This window comes from Equus caballus, chromosome 8, assembly GCF_041296265.1.
Source record: "Equus caballus isolate H_3958 breed thoroughbred chromosome 8, TB-T2T, whole genome shotgun sequence".
Lineage (NCBI taxonomy): Eukaryota > Metazoa > Chordata > Mammalia > Perissodactyla > Equidae > Equus > Equus caballus.
The window spans coordinates 12,771,538-12,793,893 of NC_091691.1; the positions used below are offsets into that span (position 1 = coordinate 12,771,538).

At 35.0% G+C, this 22,356-nt stretch overlaps 1 protein-coding gene across 1 annotated transcript in view; it reads right to left on the bottom strand.

The window, feature by feature from the left end:
• Window positions 1-22,356, bottom strand: part of LOC138915108 (PAN2-PAN3 deadenylation complex subunit PAN3-like) — a 67,149-nt gene that overhangs the window by 23,241 nt on the left and 21,552 nt on the right. The window contains exons 4-5 of the mRNA XM_070219880.1: window positions 21,112-21,182; window positions 6,117-6,221 (exon numbers count right to left, since the gene is read on the bottom strand). Of these exons, the coding sequence (XP_070075981.1) occupies window positions 6,117-6,221; window positions 21,112-21,182 (176 nt within the window). The remainder of the gene's footprint in view (window positions 1-6,116; window positions 6,222-21,111; window positions 21,183-22,356) is intronic.

Below are 22,356 nucleotides of genomic sequence, written 5' to 3' on the forward strand. Positions count from 1 at the left end.
AATTGCACATATTACCAAATAAAAGAAAGCTAAACAGTAACATTCAGAGACAAGCAAAATACCTTAAGGGGGAAAACTATTAGAAACAATCAACAGCTACAGCAAAGTTGCAGGATATAAAATCAACATACAAAAATCAGTAGCATTTCTATACACTAACAATAAACCAACAGAAAATGAACTCAAGAACTCAATCTCATTCACAATCGCAACGAAAAGAATAAAATACCTTGGGGTAAATTTAACCAAGGAAGTGAAAGATTTATACAACGAAAACTACAAGACCTTTTTGAAAGAAATTGATGACGACATAAAGAGATGGAAAGACATTTCCATGCACGTGGATTGGAAGAATAAACATAAGTTAAAATGTCCATTCTACCTAAAGGAATCTACAGATTCAACGCTATCCCAATCAGAATCTCAATGACATTCTTTACAGAAATTGAACAAAGAATCCTAAAATTCACATGGGGCAACAAAAGACCGCGAATTGCTAAAGCAATCCTGAGGAAGAAGAACAAAGCCGGAGGCATCACAATCCCTGATTTCAAAACATACTACAAAGCTACAGTGATCAAAACAGCATGGTACTGTTACAAAAACAGGTGCACAGATCAATGGAACAGAATCGAAAGACCAGAAATAAAACCACACATCTATGGACAGTTAATCTTCGACAAAGGAGCTGAGGGCCTACAATGGAGAAAAGAAAGTCTCTTTAACAAATGGTGCTGGGAAAACTGGACAGCCACATGTAAAAGATTGAAAATTGACCATTCTTTTTCACCATTCGCAAAAATAAACTCAAAATGGATCAAAGACCTAAAGGCTAGGCCTGAAACAATAAGTCTTCTAGAAGAGAATATAGGCAGTACACTCTTTGACATCAGTTTCAAAAGAATCTTTTCGGACACCGTAACTCCTCAGATGAGGGAAACAATAGAAAGAATAAACAAATGGGACTTCGTCAGACTAAAGAGCTTCTTCAAGGCAAGGGAAAACAGGATTGAAACAAAAAAAAAGCCCACCAATTGGGAAAAAGTATTTACAAGCTACTTATCTAACAAAGGGTTAATCTCCATAACATATAAAGAACTCACACAGCTCAACAACAAAAAAACAAACAACCCGATGAAAAAATGGGCAGAGGACATGAACAGACACTTCTCCAAAGAAGATATAAGGATGGCCAATAGACACATGAAAAGATGCTCATCATCACTAATCATTAGGGAAATGCAAATCAAAACTACACTAAGATATCACCTTACACCCGTTAGATTGGCAAAAATATCCAAAACCAAGAGTGACAAATGTGGGAGAGATTGTGGAGAAAAAGGAACCCTCATACACTGTTGGTGGGAATGCAAACTGGTGCAGCCACTATGGAAAACAGTATGGAGATTTCTCAAAAAGTTAAAAATAGAAATACCTTATGACCCAGCCGTCCCACTACTGGGTATCTATCCTAAGAACCTGAAATCAGCAATTCCAAGAGTCCCATGCACCCCTATGTTCATCGCAGCATTATTTACAATAGCCAAGAGGTGGAACCAACCTAAGTGCCCAGCAACTGATGATTGGATAAAGAAGATATGGTATATATACACAATGGAATACTACTCAGCCATAAAAAAGGACAAAATCGTCCCATTCGCATCAACATGGATGGAACTTGAGGGTATTATGTTAAGCGAAATAAGCCAGACAGAGAAAGACGAACTCTATATGACTCCACTCATAGGTGGAAGTTAACATATTGACAAGGAGAACTGATCGGTGGTTACCAGGGAAAAGGGGGTGGTGGGGGGAGGGCACAAGGGTGAAGTGGTGTACCCACAACATGACTAACAATGATGTACAACTGAAATCTCACAAGGTTGTAATCTATCAGAATCTTAATAAAAGAAAAAATTGCAGGACATCCAAAGCTGTTTATGTGTTTAAAAAGGAGAAGTCTTGACAACAGAGACTGAAGACAGTGTGGGTGAGAGCTGAAAGTTGTTCTCTTTGTCTGGGTTGGGAATAAATGGGTGGGAATAAAATGATCTTTGATCACAAAAAAAAAAATACCTTAAGGGTACAAAAATAATAAAAACATGCTTAGTCTCAAATATTTACAATCCAGTGGGAAAAGACAAATAGATAAACTTAATATAAAAGAGAACGAAATGTTAACACCAAATATTGTGGAAATGGTTAAAAAAAAAATTTCTTTGACGTATTTGACCAAGTATTCACAGAGAAGGCAGCATTTGAGCTAACTCTTGAAGGAAACAGGACGAAAGATATTTTTCAGGCTCAGCTAACAATGGTACAGAGACACAGAGGTACAGAGAATTGACAATGTATTTCACATTATATGAGGTATGAAAGATTGCATATGATCAGAATTTAGTATGCGTGGATGGTTAGAGAGAGGGCCATAGAGAGGGAGAACAGATCCTGAAGGGATTTGACAAAAACTATTCAGAAGATAGACTTATGGTATAAACTATAACTATGTCGGTACTGTTAATAAACGAAGGAAGAGAAAGATACTACAGAATTTTAAAGAATAGGGATTAGAGGCAGACAATATAGTAGAAAAGTATCAGGATTTAGAATTAAATATAGATCTGGGCTAGAATCCCAGCTCTATCCCTTACTAACGATAACCTTTTTCTAAATTGCAATTTCCATATTTGGCAAATGGGGATAATACGTCATTACTGCAATAAAGCCTTAATATGATGAAAAATGTAAAGTGTCCCATGTATTCTTTCAATTAACGTGTAGTCAAACGTCAGTAATTTCCTTCTCATAATAAATGGTAGAATGTGGGAGACGACGGGGAAGAAGTCAAGATACGTAGCCTCAGTGACTGGGAAGAGTAAGCCATGAACTAAAGAAGGAATGTAAGAGAATAGAAAGGATGCAGGAGATTTGGAGAATATAAGAATACATTGAGTTTTAGACATGTCATATTTTCAATAATAGTGGGATATATCACTACATGCAAAGATATCAGAAGGCAGGAAAAATTCAAGTCCATCTCAGACAGTGCTAACAGAAATAAAATTTTAGGAATCTCAGGTATACAGGGGAAAGCAAGAAACAAGTGAGCTGATAACAGGAGCTCACAAGGAGCTGGGGATGAAACAAAGAGTAAAAAACGCAAAGAGAAGAGAAAAACAAAAGGTGGCCAAGAGTATTAAGTATTGGATAAAACTGGTCGCTTGGCAATTAGGGAGATCTCTGACAAACTGACAGCAGTTTCAACAAAATTTTGATGACACCGAACTGCAGGCATTCAAGAAATAAATGGGTAGTAAAGAAATCAGGGAAAAGAACAGAATCTATTCCAAGGGTCCCCAAGTAAGAACTCCACAAACATAGTAATGGAGATCAGATGGGCATTATGAATATTTCAAACAGCCATATGAAAAATAAATTTAGCCTCCATCGAGCTACAACAGATTAAAGAAAATACTAAGTTTCTTTGAGTCTCTAATCAGCATACTACATATACGTACATTTTTTTAAAATGAAAGTATGAATCACTGTTTTACAAATGTCATGTGCTCAGTAAAAGACAGGCTTGGTAGAAAATAAATAGAAAGATTATTAAGTACTAAAAGATTGGGAATCATGGGGCTCTTGAAAAAATCCAGCACCAAAGAGAAATGCAATTATGAATGATTCAGGTAGAAACCTTCAGAGAAAGTTTCTGATGTTGTTTTAAGGCTTTTTGTTTGCTGGTTAGTTGGTTGGTTTCCTTTTGTTTTCAGAAGAGAAAAAACTTCTAAAGATGTTAGGTCAGGATTAAGAAATCAATGTAAAGAAAGGTTTAAAGTTCCAGAAAGAAAGGCAGTTAAAACATCACTGAGAAGAAGATGAATCACAAGAAAAAAGGACTGACCTTACAAATACTACAGAGTTATAGATCAGCTACAGTCCATGTTTGGAAAACATGGGTTCAAATTTCTGCTCCTCTACTGACTACTGTTTAACATCACTTAGCGTTTCTGAGGACGTTTCTCCATTTAACAGTAACATCTGTCCCATAAGCTATGAGGAAGACCAAAAGAGATAATATATGTAAGGAGCTTAGCACAGTGCCTGGCACACAGTAACCATTTAAGAAACACAGCTATAATTACTAAAATAAAATATAGATACATATCTCTCTGACCTTCAGATTGAGAAGACCCAAGCTCTAAGGAAAAGAAACAAATGAAACAGGAAAGATTTATATATCTGGCTACACATCCTTAAAAATTTTTTATGTGAAAAATATAAAATATTTTTAAGTAAGCATCATACAAAACTAAAAAAAAGGTATAGAATTGATTTATATAAATTATTTTTCCTATACAAAAGAAGATAAAAACCCCAACAGGGAAAAAAATGTACCGACGTAATCTTTGCTCTGCACAAACAACACGAGGTACCCAATCTAGGAATTCACAAAGATAGTAACGGAGACCAGATGGATAGTTTTCAATACTTCAACATGTGACTGATAACGTGAGGTATTTTGACCCTCTGATATTAGACCAAGCTAATAAGGCATTCTTTATGTCCTTAAAAGAAAATAAGTATTTGAAGCATAAAATAATAGTACTATTTGAAACACCAGATTCCGATAACACCAATTCAATCTTTCGCACACTGAATGCAAATAAATCTACTAGAAGCTGTTGTACTTAAAGCAGAATTCTAACGTACACATTCTTGTACTAACCTAATGATTTTGGAAGCTGTGCTAAAAAACAGGCGCCTCAAAAGTGCCACTGGGATAAGCGGGGCAGTTGTGGGGAAGACGAGTGGCTACACCTCTGCATTTAGCAGTGTTTCACCCCACAACCTACAAGCAGTTCCAGTTCCATCTGCATCTGTTCTTATTCAGTTGGGGTCCAATTTATTTTCAACCTTTCTTTTTAAAAGTGAAAAATAATTCTAACAATCCCCATCAAATCTCTCTCTTGCTGATTTCAAAGATAAAAATTCAGTAAACTATATCGATATTCTTAATTGACATATTCAGAGCTTTCCAATGAAATTTTAAGTATATGATTATGTGTAGCCTCCCCCACTCGAGTTTTTCCTTATTTTTAGAAAAATACTACCAAAATTTCAGTTGGGGCAAATACCACGTTTTGCGTTATTTTTGGAATAATTTCTTTATTTCTGTGCCCAAGGCAACATTAGTAACAGATATTGCTATGTTGTTAATACTGAACAAACCAAAATGTTGTGGAACCCCTTCAGTAATACACGGTTGATGACAGAAATAAAACCAAGTTGCTAACCCTGCTATATCTTTTCTGCATGTGGTACGTATATGTGGGATTATAGGCTTTTGGCTAGCAGCATATTAAAAACACCAATTTACTCAGAAAATTTGGCAGGAAAGATACTCTACCTCCAGCTAAACTAAAATTTTGATTAACAGAACTATATTATACAATTAACAATTTTTAAAAATGAGAAAATAATAACTATAATCCAAATTAAAATCGAATATAATTCAAATTATTTTGCAGGTACTTCAGAATCTTATACAAAAGCTAGCCTTTGAGTTATAAAAGTTCATTTTCATTATTCAGCACTGATAAGGCAGAATCGAAGACTGAAATGTATCCGTAATAACTATGACAACATACTACTCAAGTTAGTTTTAGAACCAATACTTGATAGGTTCGTTTAGATATAATTTTTATTTACTAGTGAAAATGTACAAAAGACAACATATGGAGCTTCCCACTGTTCAGATTCCAAATAAATTAGATTTTCTGTAATAAATTTTATAATATGACTTTTGAATGTAGTACCCTGAATAACTTTGTGTACTAAAAATAACTGAACCTAACTGTTAAGAAAATCCAAAAAGGAAAAACTAAATTTAATAAAAGAAAAGGAAAATATACCACAAGCAGAGAAACCTCAAAAAGCCATCAAACAAAATCATTTAGTTGGTTAATGGACCACTAATCTTAACTTTGATTGAAAAAAAAAATCATGTAAGTGTATCAGCTAAGCCATCCAATCTCACACCCACCACCCCACACAGACACAGAAAGCAGCCAAGATATTCACTTTCAAAAAATGTCTAATAAAATGATTTTTACCTGTAAATTGTTTTCTGTGACTCTGTTCCACCAAACCATATCGATGGGTACTCCTGATTTACACCTGTCAGCAAGGCAGCCAATAGGGTTCTTTGCTTTTCGCGCCTTTGATCCCATCGGATTTCCATCGGAATAGGAAACAAGTAAAATTTCTAAGACACTCCCTCTAATGTCCTTATCACTACCCGCTATTTCCCACCCCCGCCCCCGATACACACCTCCAAAATACCCCACAGTCCTAACAGGCTGAACAACATTATATAAAGCAACAGATGTTTGAGAGAAATACATTACAATCTGATTTTATAAGACTTTAATAAATAGAAATTAACTAATCAGCAAAGTAAATGCCTTGCAAAATTTTTTCCACTGGCACTTACCTATTCTCACTGCAATATGAAGAAATGGCTTCAAGGGCACCAAATACAGGTAAAAAAATTATCCAAACTGTTTTCTTTTTCTGCGTCCCATCTCACTTATCTTTTTCCTACTGAGAACTACCCCACCTAAAAGCAGCAGCTAATTCCTAAGGAATGGATTTTCTAAATTTTTAATATTCTATGCACATTAGGCCAGAGTACAAATCACTCTGTCTTCAGTGGGCATTCAACTTAAAGTACTCAATGAAAAGAAATAACTTCAAACTTTAAAAAAAAAGTACACAAATCTCATTGGTCTTATAAATTCAGTAATTTGAACAGACTGATATTGAATAAATTGCCCAATAAAAGCATAAATTCATTGGCTAACATTATAACAAAGTTAGTAAGTGATCTTAATAGTGGTTGGCAGGGCTGTTTTATACATGAAAGTTAAGGACATGTTCCATCATCTTACTTCTCTTAATTATAGCAAATTTGCACTAAATTGCATCTTAAAGGGAATTTGTATCTATTTTTATCCCTTTAGCGAATACTGATTCATTTTTTAGAAGGTTATCTAATTTAAGACCTGAAATAAGAAAATCTATGTTTACTCGTTCTGTCACAAGACTGCTGAAGCAAATACTTAAAAGTAAATTTCTTCCAAAAAGGTGTCATAGCCAGAGAAATATATAAAATACATAAAAAATAATTTTTCCAGTATAAAGACAACCAGTTTGAGGAAAAGATTTGATTTCTAAATTTCAAAATGACCTTACAAATAATGGCTATGGAAATTATTCTACGCACATTAGATTCTCCACTCCACAAATGGGCTCTGCCGTGTTGTCTTTGATTTAAGGAGGAAAAAGCCATTAAACTTGCATAAGAAAGGTAACTAGACTACCTACCTACCCGTTATTTATAGCAATGGACAATGTTTCATGAAGCTAAAATATTTTCACCTCTATGCAATCTTGGACTGATTCAATTACCCTCTATGTCTACTCACAAGCAATTTTTTGGGGATGATAATAAAAACGTACCCTTTGGAACCATATTATAAAGGAAAGAATTTTAAAGTAAGCGATTTCTAGTAACGTAGCTCACAACTGTAAGGCTCTGACACACAGCAAAAATAAGATAATCTTCATTAAGCCTTCACTAATTTAAAATTTATAATTTAGAAAACGTCTGAGCTAAGAACTATCATAAAATTTCAACATATCAAAGAATACTTATTTAAACAAAATCACAACCTGTCAAACAGAACTTATACAAGGACACCTAAATTCCAGTCATATATTCGAAAGCAAAAAAATTATTATTTTAAAAGTTCTTCTGTTACTCAGATCCTTCACAAATTCAGACTTGCTTTGGATCCGGTTATTACAATTAGTGCAATTAATTTTCTTATAATAGTGCATTAAGCAACACAGAAAACAGGTTTTATATAAATCCAATGTATCATTCCTCCTCCCCAATAGCTCTCATTATATGTTTCTTATTTTTCCAAAGACGAATCCATCACTCCTCTCCATCACCCCATCCCCACAAAAACCTATAATTAGCCTAAGGCCTTTCCTCTTGGGTAGTAGGGATCCCCTAACACATGCCACTGTAGATTTAAGTTTCTGCAAGAAAGTGCCAGAGATTCAAGTCTAATCCAAAAGTAAAACCTTCTATGTGATTCTGAATGAAAAGCCCTAAGGTACCAATACCATTTAAAACAACATTGTAAGCAAGAGAAGACAAAATAACATCAGAAAAGAGATGGTGGCAAGAGAAAGTATGATGGTGAGGCAAAAAGATATAACATAGACGTCTCACTGCATATGTTAATTATAGTAAAATCTCATCTGTAAGCAAATTTCCAAATTACTTGAACTAGTATTTATTCCTTGAAGAAAAAAATGTACTTTCTTTTTTTTTTTCTTTTTTTGGTGAGGAAGATTGGCCCTGAGCTAATATCTGTGCCAATCTTCCTCTATTTTGTATGTGGGACACCACCACAGCATGGCTTGATGAGTAGCATGTAGGTCTACACCTGGGATTCAAACTTATGAACACCAAACTGCTGAAACAGAGCATGCAAACTTAACCACTACACGACCAGGCTGGCCCCAAAATGTATTTTCAACTAAACATCTGAGAGCCTACTTTGTATCAGTAACCATCCTAAGTACTTGGAATACAATAATGCATAAAACACACACCTAGTAGGTAACAAAGTCACGCAAAGAGAACATCCTCGTTGTGATATAACAAATGCATATATAATCAAGGTACCAGTAGAGCAGAGACAAAGAAGGTTTCACAGAGAAGGCAAATGCCTGAGCAGTTTTGAGAGAGGAGTAAGTGTGCCTAGATAGAAAAAAAGAGTGAGAGTGAGAGAAAGATGTATTGTAAGCTAGGAAAACCGTATACACAGAGGCATGTGGGCACTGCGGTTTTCAGGAAAAACCACAGGTATTCGGTCTACCATTAGTAGAGGGCCAACCGTGACAGCAAAAGATGAGGCTTGAAAGCAATAAGAAACCATAAATTGTTTTATAGCCCACGCCAAGGAGTTTGGACTTCACTCCACGTGCAGTGGGGAACTCCTGAAAGCTTACGAATGAGAAATCAACTGAAAATAGGTAGACAAATTAAAGCACTCTGGCAGCAGTCCAAGTTAGGTTTTCGCAACCTTAGCATTACAGACTTTGGATAATTCTTTGTTACGAAGCCTGTCCTGTGATTTGGAGATGTTTAGCAGCATCCATGGCCTCGATCCATAGATGCCAGTGGCACCAAAGCCCCAGTTGTGACAACCAAAACTATCTTCAATGCCCTCTGGAAGCAGGGGGACAAAACTGCCCCCATGTGAGAATCACTGTCTAGATGAAGGATGTGAACTCAAGGAAACTGCAATGGAAATGGAGAGCTAAGGCCTGGCTGGGGAAAGATCTGCTGGGTTAAAAACAGCTATTGGTGGGGCCAGCCCCATCACATACTGGTTAAGCTCAATATGCTCTGCTTCAGTGGCCTGGGGTCACAGGTTTGGATCCTGGTGTGGACCTGCTCCACTCACCAGCCATGCTGTGGCAGTGACCCACATCAAGTGGAGGAATACTGGCATAGATGTTAGCTCAGGACTAATCTTCCCCAAGCAAAAAAGGAGGAAGATTGGCAAGAGAGGTTAGCTCAGGGCTCATCTTCCTCAGCAAAAAATAAATAAAATAACCAACTATTGGTGAGTAACTGAAAGTAGGAGGTAAGGGAAAGGGAAGAGTCAAATGAAAGATGAGGAAATAAAAGAGGCAAATGAAATTTTACAGGAAATGTTTATTTACCCCTGAAGTTATTCCCCTCGAGTTTTCTGAGTTCGGGAAGATCCAAACTCCTCCCCTTGCCCTTAGCTTCCAGCAATCGTTTCCTAGATCAATCTTGAGAATGTGATGATCAAAACAAACAGTAAGTTCCCTTGTTGATCCTCCACCCCTGACAGCCTTGCCAGTCCTGGTTATTATGGAATGGAAGCATTTTAAAATGTCACGTCCTATTGGTAAATAACCAGCTTTTCTGCTCCACCTCCTAGTAAGTTAGTATTACACATCAAAATTCTCAATCTTTTTGTTTCTGTGGTAAAATATTCAGCAGAGCATGTAACTTTTATTTCTCTCTCTCTAATACATACAATTTTTACTTTAAGTCTGAAGATTCACTACAAAAGTGATTTTTATCATTCTTCACAAAATCTAAATAAACAGCACAATAAGATAGTATAGTTGAAAATAGTCTTACCCTTTTTATTGGGCATTTAAAAAAAAAAAAAACAGCCTAGGGCTTGAACAAAAGCTCCCAGGACAAGAAAAAGTTTGAGAATGTATTCTACATTAGCACTTCTCAAACTGTAATGAACAGATGCATCTTCTGAAGATCTTGTTAAAATAAAGATTCTGATTTGGTAGGCCTAGAGTGAGACCTGAGAGTCTGCATTTCTAAAAGGGTCCCCAGACTGCTAGCACTGCTGGTCTGGTGACCACACTTTGACTAGTAAAGTTCTAGAGAATGTCAGAGAAAAGACCTGGATAAGAAACAAGCAGCAGTCCAAACAGAAATTGGGGGCTCTCTCCACAATGAAAAGGGACAGGGGTTCAATAGCTCAACATCACCTCGTTATAGCTTGCTCTACATACTCAGAGCCTTAAATATCATCACTCATAGCCCCTAAGGCCCTGGTTCCTCAAAACCTCTTACCCTAACCCGCTAAAAGCTCATTCTAAATGTTTAGGACTAACGGAAGTCTGCTCTCCTTCCTAACAAATGAGATAAGTCTCTAGACTACGTCAAAAGAAAGAACAGTAAAAGTAAATTTTTAGGACTGTTTTAGTTGAAGAGTCTAAATGTGTACACTTTTTTTTTTTCCATTCACTCATTCACTCAACATTTCAGCATAAGGCTCTCTGCCCTTCCTAGAAATACAACGATAAAATCTATTCTCTTCCCCTAAAAAGTTCACAGTCTGGCAAAAGAAAAATCTATAAATACCACTGCTTTTATAGAAAATGTAGTTAAAGCTGCCAAGTAATAGACCAATTTTCAGTGCACAATTCTTCTGCTAAATTGCAAAACAGCATCAGCTTGACAATGCTTCACATTACCAGCATGTTATTGTGCCTCATAATCTAATCATTAGTAATAAACTAGAGAAATCTAATTGTTATTCTAAGACGAAAAGTTTCCAATGCCCTGAAGTTTAAGAATCCCCTTTGAACATCAAAAACATAGTAACTCTGCTTTCACTTTTGTACTCTGAAACCACAAATGATGATTTAAAGTTACTATGAAAGAGACTTTTAAATGGCTTGCATCTTATTCATCAGAGCATCTTTACATACCTGGAAAATAGTAGTACACATATATGAAATATTATCTCCCTCCAGAGAATGCTTAATGAATATGGTCATTCATTGCCTTTTGCAGTAATAACTCAGCAACCTACCTTGTGCCACTCCTAAGGGTCTAAGGTCTACAAATAGAAAACTCTGGCCTAGAATTCACTATATATTTATTTGAAAATAAATCTGCATTTCTTTTACAACCTCTTCTGGTTCACAATGGTCTTCCTTCAATTAATTAAATATCCTAACATTTTAGCATATTTGTAATTATGAGAACTAAATATAAGACTCTAATTCCATTGACCATCAGTGGTCAATCCAAACTCATTGGGAAAAAATAGAACACAAACTGATTTAAACCATTTGGATTTTAAAATCAAATAAATTAACTAATTTACATAAAATCATCAACACCAGGAACCTGTAGCTGATTTATTAGCTAATTAGGTGTGTTAATACACTTGGATTTTAAAGGCTCCTATACCTAACTAATTTATAACAGTAAATTCAGACCTACGAATCACTGTATCTTGGGCTCCAATCAATTTTCTCTGTAAGTAAAAGACTTAAAAATCAAAAACATAATAAGTCAGCCTCAAAGGTTATGTTGTATTTTGTCCTGCAATTCATTATCAATCGTGGGCTTTTCATAAAAATGTGTTAGGTTCCTCACATTCTCACTGTTTAAATAAAAACAATAGTATGATGGGATGCGCAAACAAGTCTATAGAAAAAACAGACTGTCATTGTTAAAGACGCATGGGCAGGTAAACATCTATAAACGAAAGAGACCTTTTAATTCATGGAGTCAATATACAAATCAGTATAGGATGAGAGGATGAAAATAGGGGATGATGCTGAGTAAAAACAGATCTAAATTCTATCAAATGTAGCAGAATGGGATTTACATACAAACATATATCTTTAAGCTCTGCTATGAGTCAGATCCCGGGGAAGGAGTCTCCCAATATTATCTACATAAATTTAACAAAGCCTACAAAGCAGCCATTACTTCTGTTCTCAAAACCTAAACATTACAATGAAGTTTCACGCCATCAAAAACGACATCAGTTGGAATAGCCTTGCTAAGAAAGGCCACATTCAATTTCTAAAGGACTGGAACACCAAACTGCAACTTCTTTTATTCTTTTGCTTTAGCGTGGAACCAGAACACAAGACGTGGAGAAATAAAATATCATGCCAAAATTATTAAAATATTTTAAGTGAAAGTGAATAAAGGTTTTTCTTTAAAGTCATGAAAATTAGTTCCACAGTAAACTACCAACTGTAATGATTATAAAAGTTTGGCTTTTTTTAAAGATTGGCACCTGAGCTAACAACTGTTGCCAATCTTCTTTCCTTTTCCCCCTCTGCTTTTTCTCCCCCAATCCCCCCAGTACATAGTTGTGTATTTTAGTTGCGGGTCCTTCTAGTTGTGGCATGTGGGACGCTGCCTCCACGTGGCCTGATGAGCGGTACCATGTCTGCGCCCAGGATCCGAACCAGCGAAACCCTGGGCCACCGAAGCAGAGCATGAAAACTTAACCACTCGGCCATGGGGCCAGCCCCTATAAAAGTTTTCATATGAATTATAATCCCTTATCAAAACCAACCATCATGCTAAAATGACTATTCGCTTATTAGCAAAAGGTTCCCTTTTGATTTATTTGTATGTGTACCTTTGCTTAAATTCAATCATGAAATGAAGGAAAATATCTTCAGAAATACTCTTTACTATAAATTGAACTTAAACTAAGGTAGTGGCGAATCAAGAGTCATCTCACACACATTCAGAAACAGATAAACATATATTTTAAAATCGCAGAATCATAAGCCATAGAAGACTGTAACAACTGCCATTTGACAAGCACAAGGCACTATGCCAAGCACTTTATACCCATTAATGTATTTAATATTCATAATTCTGTAAGATAGCCACACTATAATACCAACTTTACAGAAAAGAAAAGTGAGGCTTAGACAAGGCTAATATACCTCATCTTCAATCTCACAACTAACATAAGGTTGGGTTCCAGACCCTGTACTCTTAACTACGATATTCTGCCTCCAATTCAAAGAAATCTACTCCGCATTCTCTAATATTCCCTAATATATTACAATCTTAACATTATTCTGACTAATCCTAAAAGAACCAAAGACAGATTCCTAAAAGAATCCATCTGTGAATCTAGTTGGCATGGATGGGATCAATGAGAAACAAGAGCTACAGAGACTTCATTCAAAGAAACAAAATTACGCAGTTCCCCCAAGCCCATTTTCAAAAAGCAAGAAGAACAAATCTTGGGAATTAAATAGAGTTGGGGAAAATTATATAGTTTTGGCTAAATTTAGCTTAAAACTTAGGCTAACATGTTTGTGGATGAGAATTCTAAACTCATCTTTACTAATTTATTCCTGACCCCTACTTCCTAGGAAAATAAAGATCAACCACCAGCAATGAAAACCTCTTCATATCAGCTTCTACGCTTCGTAAATACGATGACCGGAGCAGAATGTAAAGAAGCCAGGCAGAGCATCTCAGAGGGATCCACTAGTTTCCAGGTTCAAGAAGGAAATGCACCATAATTTTACTAAACTATCATTTTTAGGTAAGAACTCAAAATCCCCAAAGCTAAAACTAGATAAAGACTAGAGCCAACATACTATCTATAAAGGTATGCCGTTTCAGTTTATGTGTTTAAACATGGTAAAGCGTCAAACACCAAACCACAACACGCATCTAACAAAAAAGCCTCCAAAACAAAAATCTCTCGTAAGATTTTTTTTAATCAATCAATAAGACAAAATTCCCTTGAAATCATAAATTTGCAAGACTTTTTCTTGACTCAAAAAAAGCAAGGGGTCACTGCACACAAAGTACCATTAAAATAAAGTACAGAAAGTGCTTTTGAACTCCTAATTTGTTACAACAAAATTCAATCTGCTCTTTCTAAAGCACATCTTTATCTCAACACAAGCCTGGAAGCTCAACCTGGAGTACTCTTTATTTAGCAGGAAAATAAAATAAAATCAACCCTTTCAACGTTGAGTCTTTCTCTATAGAAACAATCATATTTTTAAACAATCTAATGTTGTCATATTTTCAATCTAATGTTACTTGCATAATATAAGAAAACAATGACTGAGTCACTAACTCATCAGACAGGGAATTACCATGCCATTTTAACAAACATGAGCTTAATATTTTTTCTTTTTTAATGTGCTTAATAAAAGACAAGCAGAGTATGACGTTTCAAAGCTGATGGAATAAATTATTTGTGAAATTCAATACCAAAAACAAAATGGGAGGAAGAGATTGAAACATCTGATAGAAGATAGTTAAATCTCTAAAACATACACAAAGAGCTTACAATGAACTCAGAAAGGATAACCCAACAGAAAAATGAGCAAAGGACATGAAAAAAATGTCAAGGGCCAATAAACATAAAAGAGAAGTTCAACAGCACCGGTAATCAAATTTAAACAATGAGGGGGGTTTTTGCCTATAGAATGACAAAGATACGCAAGAGTTTTACATCTCAGTGTTTTCAAGGTTGCAGAGGTTTCCAGTTGCAGAAAAACCAGCACCTATGAGTAGGAATATAAATTTGTGCAGCATTTCTAAAAAGGAATCTGTCAATTACCAAACGTTTGTGTATTCTTGCCCTAGAAATTGTGTTTATAGAAATTTACACTGAGATCATCACATAAATGGAAAAAGCAGCAGGCGTAAGGTCAAATCAATGTTCTATCTCCTCCTCTGCATACTACCAGTGGCCTCTCCACTACCTCTCCATTTTTCCCACCTTATAAAAGACTCAGTCATCTCACCCTCTCATATTGCCCTAGAGAGATTTTCTTCTCTAAAATGTAAATAAATGTTATCTATATTATTCTAGGTAAATTACTTGATCTCTCAAAACTTCCATTTCTCAATCCAAAAAATGGAAAAAACACTGTTTCTCAAAGAATTGTTGGAGCAATCAAATGATATAATAAAATATACAACACAATTTATAAAAGAATTATTTCAATTTTCCATATTAACTGGAACAAACACAGAAAATCACTGTCAATATAAATAAAACCAAGTTTCTGTCTGCCACTACATTATGAGAAAACTCCAGATGAATTTTCACCAAATTTGAAGGATGTGTGAGAGGCTAACAGCTGTGTGGGGAAGAAGCAAAGAATTAATGTTGGGGGAGGAGAGGCCTGAACACCTCAGAGAAAAGATGGACACCCTCAGAGTAACTACTGGAGAACTGCTTTTCCAGTGGGCAATTCCAATACAGCTTGATCCAGAGTGAGTAGCAACAGATATTTATTTATTTAATAAGAGTTAACAACTCCCAAACAAGGCTAGAAAGGTTTGGTGAACACCATGTATTGCTACCAATTAACAGCTATGATTTATTCGGCACTTGTGTGCCAGGAAATGGATCTCATTTAGTCTTCACAAACAACTCTACATAGTAGGTACTAAGTATTATTATTCTCATTTTGTGAATGAAGAAACAGAAAGGTTGAACTAAGCTTAAAGACACAAAGATAATCAGTGAAGAAATAGATACTCAATTCAGATTGCCTGGCATCCAACTCCAAACCCTAAAACCTTAACCATTATTTAATACTACTAGGTTACTACTGTTCCCACTGTTTGTTCTTTATGACAAATAAAAACTCATCAAGAGTCTCTGAGCAAGCTACAAACAGGAACCATGGGTGCTCATGTGCCTATGGGAACTTGGACTCCAACAACACTACTAGTTTCTGCAAAGGACCCACTCATACATATCTCGAAACCTAAAACCTCACCTACATCTGGCTTCACCTGGGATAGTGCACAATCCCACAGCTTGGCAAGTGGAGGCGAATGAAAGTGTAGTCAATTCCAATAAAAGAAGAACTCTGAGCATATTAATTTGGAATTCTAAACATGATTCTCCATAGAAACATTACTGCACGATACTTAAACAGGTAAAAGAGACTAATATGGCTGACCTAGAAACCTAAATACTAAGTAAAACAATGCCTGAGAACATAAATCAAAAATTTAAAAACAATGGTCTTACAGGTGAAGTTTTAGACTGTGATTTCCATTAAGATTTCAGTTATTTTTCAATATCTTCTCGATTTTCTCATCTTTTATTTTTCCTGAGATCAATACTTGGTTTGATGTTCCAGAATGGGCCTAACCATCAAAAGGATTAGGGAAGGCTTACATTCCAGATTGTCTATGCGATAATCCTATTAGTTTCTCCAAATTTACTTTAGTTTTCTCTACGAAAGAACTCTACCACAAATACTCTCCAGTTTCCCTTTTATTCCCTGTTTAGTTCCCTGGAGTAGAAATAACGTAAAAGTTATCTTTCAAAGACATTAGAACAGAAATGCTACCAAAAAAAAAATTCAAATGCGAAATTAATCAAAAAACATACAATACATATCATAAGTAAATTTCATAGTAGAGATGGCAGAAAGAAGGACGGATGCTCTTAAGATAGAGAACAGTGGGAAGGAGGTTCCAAACTGAGATCAAACAGGGAAGGAAGCAGAGAAAGTACTATTAGTGAACTTCCACCTGAAGCAGAACAATCCAGAACCGGGCCTCCACCACCTACGTCTCCTCACAAATAAGCTATCAGCAGCTAAGGCACCCCCTTTTGATCTCATGTCCCTCATCCTAACCAAGAGCTATAAAATCAAGAACAGAAGAAATAAACATGATACTTCAGAAATCTTTATCCCCTAAGTCCAAAGAACTATACTTGTTATTAAAACCTAAAAGATTTACAATTTTTTGTAACAGTGAAAATCTGTTATCCCATTATTAGAAATAAAATGCAAATGCCCAAGTAAAGCTGCATATTGATTGAAACACCATACTAAAGTACAACTAAAACAAGAAATGTAAAAGACAGGCACCAGAGCATTTTTTGCTTTAATGGAGAGAGGTGGGAAAGCTGAATAGGAAAATGACTAGATGACAAAAAAAAAAAAAGGGCAAAGAAGGGCCAAGAAAGATATAAAAGGGGAAGCCAAGAATGTCAGACGCAAATTTCGAAGGCTTCTCACTTTGCCTAAGATTTGTCTCAATCATCTGTGGTTGCCCTGCATAAAAACTCACAGCTTAGCAAGAATAGTTAGCAAGATATCATAGGACTGAATCACTTCATTTATGAATATCTGTATTTCAACTAACTTTGTTACAAAGATACTTTGTTCCCAAAGGATTTAAGGAGAATTTTACTGCTGTCTAGATCACATTTGTGATTCACAGTGACTCTCAAGTCTTTTTCTGTCATACCAGTTCTCAACCTTATCTTTCTTGCTGTTAAGGTTTCCTCACGTATTAATCTCTAATATATTAATTCCCATTTTCAACAAAACTCCATCTCTAGTGTTTGGGGGGACTTAACTCTCCCACAGAGTATATAGCCATAATTCAACTTCTTCCACCACCACCCTTGGCCAACAATAATTATACACATTTTCAAATAATGGCTAGTTTTTCTATCTATAAAATTAGGTATTCCTAATACGGAAAATAAAGAAAACAATCAGTGCTTCTCAAGCATCAATTATGGAAGATCACTTTTTAAAAAATTTCCTATACATCATGGTCCTATACTTTTGTAAAATAAAAATAAATTACTGGAAAAGTGATCACATATTTGGATGCTGCAGTATTATCAAATTGTTAAATGAGTTTCTAAACATTTACTTTCAATGTTTTAACTTACCTCCCTACAGACAGGTTAACAAATACTTCATGGACTAGCACTGGTCCCTTGATACTCCATGAGTGGTAGTGCTCTAAGGCATATATTCTCAGTATACAACTCTTCAGGAAGTTTTTCACATAACTAACAACAATAAATCAACCCAGTTGAATGGCTGTGAACCTCCTTGGACTGTTTTTCACATCCCACATTTCATTTCAGTAAGTCCCTATAGATACAAGGACCTCAGCTGTAGTTTCTTAGCTTATTTATGATAGAAAGAAGAAAATTAAAAAATTTACTGAAGATCCTAACTCTCTAGTTGTAAGCAAGCAACACTTTCTGCTATCTGTTTCTCCATATTCAAAAATGTCAACCCAAAACATCTTTTCTCCATTCACTTTTCTGAATCTAGAGAATTCTCTGCTACTTCGCAATCATCAGATATTTAAATTGGCACTAGTTAATATGCTGCTGGGTAAATGTTCTCTAGTAGGTTCATGTATTCCCTCTACAATTAGATTTGAGGAAAGCAAGAAAAACATCAGTCCATTCTTTTTTAATTTTCCACATACAAGACAGTTAGACTGCCTACAGTAAAAACACCTGACTGATTGATCTGATCCCAATAATTCACATACCCGACAGGGAAAAAGCAGCATATCTGGCCCAGGGATTGGTCCAACTGAGATTTTCAGAAAATGATTTACCTAACTAGCTATGAAACAGTAGTATGGCCTAACTACTTGTTCTCTGATACCATTATGAAATAAATATCATTGAGTAATCAGGACAGCCTGCTTAGATCAACCTGGAATTATAATTAAATATTTACATAAGTTGGAGTTACTTCCACTAAAATTACATCATTAAACAGACATTATGAACTACTACAACAAGAGAAAAACAGATAAAGTCTCCACATACCTTTAATTCACAATGTGTAGCATGCAATACTCTTATGCCAAGAGTATTTCCAATACGAAGAGATTTTAAACCTTCTCAACTCAACCATTAACAATTTAAAAATACATGCAACTTGTACTCACACAGATTGCTAACCATATAGCCCACTATTGGAAAAAATCTCTACGTCCCTACATGTAATTTTAAATGTAAATGGCAAGAAAATATGGTCCTTCAAAGACACACTGTGAACCCTGAATTTCTAAGTAGAGACTGACACACAGGTCCTTTCAGTTTAGACAGACATTGAGTTTACACTATGGCAATTATCCAGGCCATGCTCATCATTTCACAGATGTGAAGATTACAGACTAGAAAGTTGGCCCAAGGTCACAAAGCTAGAAATCAAGCACCTCAAAAATCACCGCATAGTACTCATTTCACTATAATCAGCTTCCGTTAGGATATATTCTAATATTTCTCCAAATATTGAGGTCACATTTGTAGTAATATTTCCTTTTATTATTTTTCTTTACTAAAATAAATTTTAAAAGAATGGGCACTATATCTTCCTTTTTCCAATCTCCAGGGATTTTTGCCATTTTCTCAAAAATAAGTATCAGTAGCTCTAAGTCATATATTTCAACTTTAAAATACATTCCACCAAACTCTCATATTAGAATACTTTTAAGCATTTATTTGCCATTCTAGTTTTACTTTCTACTTATACATCAGAAATGTTACTTATCATGGGTAACTGATTATTACTTTAAGGATATAAAAAGGCAGAAGGGGACCCCCTAAGACTACTTAAGGGCTTTTCACTTTCCCCCTATACTACATAGCTCCAGATAACTTGATTTCTAGGTTGTACGTGCTTTTCAGCATTTTACTGTTCCCTTCCATATTGACAGGCTTTGTCTATTGTCACTTCTCACTACCGCCAATGAGTCTGCTTGTGTCCAATGCTATTCCACTTCTACTATATGGATTTAGAAACCACATATTCCAATTTATGAGAATAGTACGTAAAGCAAGAATAAACGCGTTCTTGGTGAGAGCCTATAAGAAAGTCTATAAAATCAACCCATACATTTTAATCAATCAATTCTAGTTGCTTAAAAGCATTTTATAATTAATTACTTCCTTCTTCTCATCTATGTTTCAAAATGGGGATTTAGGTATATGAGGTTTTGGTGTTATTTATACCTGACCCCATAAATTTTTTTGTCTTGAAAACATCTAGTCTCTTTGAAATTCATTTTATACTACCCTCAATCAGATACTTTCTAAACTAATCTTAAGTTTATATCAGTTTTCTAAAATTAATATTCTAATATTCTTTTCTTTTGGGTCTTTCTTCCATTACTTAGGAAATTGAATTAGTTATAACCTTACAGTAATTGCCACCAAGATTTTCAACCTCCTGAACATCTTTAGCTGCAACTGAACCTAACCAAAAATACCACCTTCTTTAGATTATCATTACTAATAACACAATGATTCTCGTTAAGACTCAAAGGCATCAAACTATAATAAAGTTTTCATTTCTACTTGTCACAAAATCAGTCCCTATAAAATATTTCCAAATCTATGCATGGTCTACCAAGCTCAATTCCAAACAAAATGAATTAAATTTCTAATAAGAGAAGATTTTAAATTGTTTTCAAACAATTGGGCCAATTATGAAAAGTTAAAGATTTTAAGTTTGCCTTGTAACGAGGAGTTCAAATTTGGGGAGATCTCTTTGAAATTTAGACACAAAATAAAGTTAAAACATGATTAACATGCCTACAGTGGGTCACATTAACAGCAACTACAACATTAAATTAGATGCTATCTTAAAAAAAGAACACATTAAGATAAAGAAAATGAGCAAGAATAAGCAGAAGGATTTCACCCCTTCAAATAAAATGTCTCTATTCCATGCACAGAGATCAAATGAAATTCTAGATATAATATATAACAAGGAAAAGGGTAAACAATAGGCAAGAAAAACGTTACAGTCCATAAAAAGCCCTCCCTTCACTTGAGAGAATATTGACCATTATGTAGGTAACACACCAATGTCACCTCTACATTCTATTTAGTTTCACGTAAGTTCAACTTCACCTACCTTTCTTCTCTGAGAGATGTTGAGGGCACCAAAGTCATTAAACAAGGACGAAGCAGGTGAAGTTAGAGCATCTGGAAGGTAAGTTACGTAAGTTTCCACAGAGACAACTCAGGTAACCCACAAATCTAATAAACGTTTAACTTGACAATGCTTATAACAGTAATAAAAATCATATACCATAATAGTAGTTAAACTCAACATCTTGCATACAGTGGATGTTCAAATATTTTGAGTGAATGAAACACAAATTGGAGAACACTTCATTCAGCCAATACTCAGTACCTATTTATTCAGAAGCTATATGGATTAGGATGCATCTGCTTGCTTAGAACCCAAAGAAAAATCAAATAGAGAAAAAAGGCAAAGATGACTCTTAACCACATTATTAGGAGTCTGTAGATAAAGAAAGTCAGTCTACCTGTAGTGAATGTAGTGAATGTTTGTGTTCTTGAGACTAAATCATGAGAAAAATAAAAGGGGTAGCTGGGGAGGAAGCGCAGTCAACCACACACCGGGATCACACTTCGATTTTAACCCAGAGGCAAGGCCTTAAAGCCATCAACTCTCAGAATATTCCAGATTTTTAAGTTTATTGCTACATATTTGATATTCTTACTAAAAAGATAAGGTAAATTAAGTTTTTAAAGATGGAAATATTAAACATTTCAAAACAAACACGAATTTCAAAGCTTTATAGGTTCAAAGTTCTATTACTCCAGAAGTTATAAATAAAGGTATATCTCTAAACTGTTTCTCACCTAACAAATCAGAAGAGTTTTTCAAAAGGCATGCACGATATACACTGAAATAGTTTATCTTCCATTTTAAGCTTTAATCTTACGCTTCTGATTAAATTATCTGTGAAATCTTAAAAAATATAGTAAATGTTCCCATTTAAAGGAAACTTAAATCTCTTCATAATGCAGTACAGATAGATAGCTGCCTAATTTCTCTGGCTTCTTCTGCCTGGGTTTTGATAATCTAGTTCTTCATTAGAATTAACATTAATTTAATGTAACTAATACGCAAGAGAAAGAAGCTAATAAAATAGTAAGACATAACGTATTTTTATGTAATTTATACATTCAAGGCATTTAAAAATAGGTAATATCATTCACCCTTTATGCTACCTTTCATAGCAGTTAAAAGTCAGCACATAAACTCTATGAGAATGCTAAAAAGATTACAATGCTACCAATTAGTTTCTAATAATTTTATTCAATATTAAAATGTTGCTTTTTTTTC